The following is a 3,852-nucleotide window of genomic DNA, read 5'->3' as shown; positions in this document are numbered from 1 at the left end:
TTTTTATTTTATTTTTTTTTGTCTTTTTTTTTTTTTTTTTTTTTGCTTAATTCCTTCACCTTCTTTTAGTTACAATTTTCTCTTCAATCTTTTGAAATTATAAAAGTATAATACAGTTGAAAATTGAAAGGCTAAACCAATACAATATGGGTTTACAGAAAACTCGGGGAGAGGGGCTGTTGTAGGAGGAGGAGGAGGTAAATGAATCAGCCATATTCTCGGAAGGTGAGTGGAGTTGGAAACTTGATAGATCTAATAATTTATTGGCTCAGGGCTTGTCAATTACGACAGCCCAGCAAATGAGATTAGAGCAGAGTTGTGGGTGAGGGAGGGCGTGACGCAGCAAGCTACTGGCACCAAGAAAATCTAGCCAAGAGACAGCTGCGTTATCATATTGCGGCACCATTGTTGTTGTTGTTGTTTTTTGTTTGTTTTGGTTTGGTTTTTTAACTAGCTGCTGTTTGCAGAGGTCTACCCACTGCGACACTCTGCATCTCTGGCCGGGTCCTGCAGGACGGTTCACATCGCCCTTCTCGCCATCCTCTGCACCCAAGCCCAGGCCACCGCTGCCGCGGTTCAGTTCTTACAGATCAGCACCGCCTTCATCCGGGCTGCAGTACCGACCATCGCTTTCACAGTCCGGCCGCTACCGCTGGTTCCACCTCTGCAACAGGCATCGCTGCTTCTGATATTCGGTGAGTCTTTCCCTGCGGAGGTCAGATCTCCTGATCTTGGAAGTAGCCACATTAGACGTGTACGGTCCTTTGAAAAATGGCCGAGTCAGCCGACAGCAAGGAATTGTTAGTATCCAGTCAAGAAGAGGCTGGTAATAAGGTGATGGTGGAGGGGCCTGGGAAACAGCCGGAGCACGGGGAAAATGCCGCAGCTGAGCCTGGAAATGATGGAGAGCGCGGTGAAGAAGCCGCCCCTTGCCCTGAGGAAGAAGGGGAAAAATGTGAAGATGCTGCCGGGTCCGGGGAAGGCGGGGAAAAAGGTGAAGTTACTGAGGACTCAGACCCAGACCGACCAAAAGGACTTATCGGTTATCTCTTAGATACAGACTTTGTTGAAAGCCTGCCTATGAAAGTTAAGTACCGTGTATTAGCCCTCAAAAAGCTTCAAACTAGAGTGGCGAATCTAGAATCCAAATTCTTGAGGGAATTTCATGAAATTGAGAGAAAGTTCGCTGAAATGTATCAACCCTTGTTGGAAAAAAGACGTCAGATCATCAATGCAATCTATGAGCCTACAAAAGAGGAATGTGAATATAAATCAGACTATGAGGACTATGATGATGAGGAGATGTATGATGAGGAAGAGATGTATGGTAATGAAGATGGTCTCGTACATGAGTATATGGATGAGGGTTATGAGGAAGATTATTATGATTATGCTATTGTGGAGGAGGAGGATGACAACAATGCTGCTGCTGCTGCTGCTGCTGATGATGATGATGACATTGAGGCTACTGGGGAGAATAATAAAGAAGATGCTCAAGGAATTCCTGATTTTTGGCTGACTGTCTTAAAAAATGTTGATACACTCACTCCTTTGATTAAGAAATATGATGAGCCTATTCTGAAACTCCTGACAGATATTAAAGTGAAGCTTTCAGATCCTGGTGAGCCTCTCAGTTTCACACTGGAATTTCACTTCAAACCCAATGAATATTTCAAAAATGAGCTGTTGACAAAGACCTATGTGCTGAAGTCAAGACTAGCATATTATGATCCCCATCCCTATAGGGGAACTGCGATTGAATATTGCACAGGCTGTGAGATTGATTGGAATGAAGGAAAGAATGTCACTTTGAAAACCATCAAGAAGAAGCAGAAACATCGGATCTGGGGAACAATCCGAACTGTGACTGAAGATTTTCCCAACGATTCATTCTTCAATTTCTTTACTCCTTATGGAATCAGCTCAAATGGAAAGGATGGAAATGATGATTTTTTACTTGGTCACAATTTACGTACTTACATAATCCCAAGATCAGTTTTATTTTTCTCAGGTGATGTACTTGAATCTCAGCAGGAGGGGGTAATTAGGGAAGTTAATGATGCAATTTATGACAAAATTATTTATGATAGTTGGATGGCTGCAATTGAGGAGGTTAAAGCCTGTTGCAAAAATCTTGAGGCAATGGTAGAAGACATTGACCGCTAAGGCAGATCTACATGGCCCTGAAATTAACAGCCTTAGATCTAGATACTCAAAATAAAAACCGTTAGTCTTGTGTTCTGAATTTTTCTTAGAGTGTTAAAGCATATATTAGAAATATAAAAGAAGTTCAAATACTAATTCTTTTTACCTTGCATTTTAGTAGTAGAATGCTTTCAAGTAATGTATGCTGTGGTAAATGATTTAAGACATTAAAATAGTGTAATGTATTTTAATCCTTCTGAAGTCCTTTTGTCATGTAGCTATCAATTTGTTGATGTGAATATTATCCAGGCTGCTAAATGAGAACCAAATTTTTTTGCTGTTGTTGTTTGGGTAATTTTATTTTCTTAGTCCTTTAGCTAGTGAGTTTAATTTTGTCATGCCTGCTTCATTTTGCAATAAAAATGCAGTAGAATTTAAAACTTGAATGCTTAAGAAGAAGCCTGCATATGGTTAAGAATTTCAGGCAAAATCAAATTTATTGTTAATAACAGCTTGTTCATAGGCTCTTATATTATGTAATCATAACAAAAAATGAAACTTAGTAATACTGAGGTTATTGTTTATCAGTGAAATGTTAATCACAGTATTTTTCAAAGATTGACACATTGTACTGTGTAATTGTGTAAGCTGTAATTACAGTGTGTAATTTTTTTCTTATACAACATTTAATCATTCATTGAAAGTGATCACTTTACCATTTTGAAAAGACTTCATGTTCTTTCACTGCAAAATAAAATGAATAAAAATTTCAGTGTATCATGTTTTAAAACTGATCTTTTTTTCTGGTTATGAAAGTAATATGTTCATTGGTGAACATTTGGAAAATACAACAAATATTTAATTAAAACTAAAATACTGGGTGGGTGGGAAGAGATCAACCAAAGAACTTGTATGCATATATGCATAATGTATGGACACAGACAATAGGGTGGTGAAGGCCTGGGGTGGGAGGGAGCAGGGGGAGGCTAGAAGGGGTCAATGGGGAAAAAAGAGGGACATATGTAATATTTTCAACAATAAAAAAACCAAACCCCCCAAACAAAAAAAAAAAAACTAAAATGCATATTCCCATTCCTTCAAGATAGGCACTGTTAATGTTTTGATTTATTTTTTACTATTATTTTTCTATGTGTACATATGCATGCAAATTTACTAACACCATACTTAGATATGCAAAGACAGTGTAACTTTTTATTGTTTATAACTGATCTAGTCTTTCTTAAACTTTTTTTTCATTGTTAATCCTTACCAGAGGATGTTTTCCCATTGATTTTCAGAGAGTGGAAGGGATGGGGGAGGGAAGGAGAGAGAGATGAGAGAGACATCGATTAGGATTGGTTGCCTCAACCAAGGTCAGGGATTGAATCTACAACCCAGAGACCTGCCCTTGACCCTTCGGTGGGCTGGTTGACACTCTAACCACTGAGCACACCAGCCAGACCATAACTGATATAGTCTTAATCCTGAGACCACCTATACTGCCCAGGGTTGCAGGGAAACAAAAATTGCAAATTTAACCAATTCAGTAAACTCATTGCTATTTAGTAGTTTAAATATTCTGTATAAAACAACAAGGTTCTGTGTGTTAGTCAATATTTCAGATTTACCTACCCTTCCACAATGTTATCTGGATGTATAGGGGCTTATATTGCTTTATGTCTTGGGTGGGGAGCATACACTGACTGG

General features: G+C 38.8%; 1 protein-coding gene across 1 annotated transcript; it reads left to right on the top strand.

Annotated features, from left to right (window-relative positions):
• Positions 1-365: 365 nt before the first annotated feature.
• On the top strand, positions 366-2,911 carry NAP1L2 (nucleosome assembly protein 1 like 2). The gene has a single exon (XM_036305988.1). It carries the CDS (start codon positions 772-774, stop codon positions 2,164-2,166), a length of 1,395 nt encoding a protein of 464 aa, XP_036161881.1. The 5' UTR covers positions 366-771; the 3' UTR covers positions 2,167-2,911.
• Positions 2,912-3,852: the final 941 nt, after the last annotated feature.

This window comes from Myotis myotis, unplaced genomic scaffold (genome assembly GCF_014108235.1).
Source record: "Myotis myotis isolate mMyoMyo1 unplaced genomic scaffold, mMyoMyo1.p scaffold_m19_p_4, whole genome shotgun sequence".
Taxonomy (NCBI): domain Eukaryota; kingdom Metazoa; phylum Chordata; class Mammalia; order Chiroptera; family Vespertilionidae; genus Myotis; species Myotis myotis.
The sequence above is the reverse complement of the archived record's forward strand: the minus strand, read 5'-3'. Positions and strand labels throughout refer to the sequence as shown.

What these genes read in the sequence shown, in the direction of transcription:
- NAP1L2 (XM_036305988.1), top strand. Translation starts at nt 772, where the DNA reads ATGGCCGAGTCAGCCGACAGCAAGGAATTGTTAGTATCCAGTCAAGAA.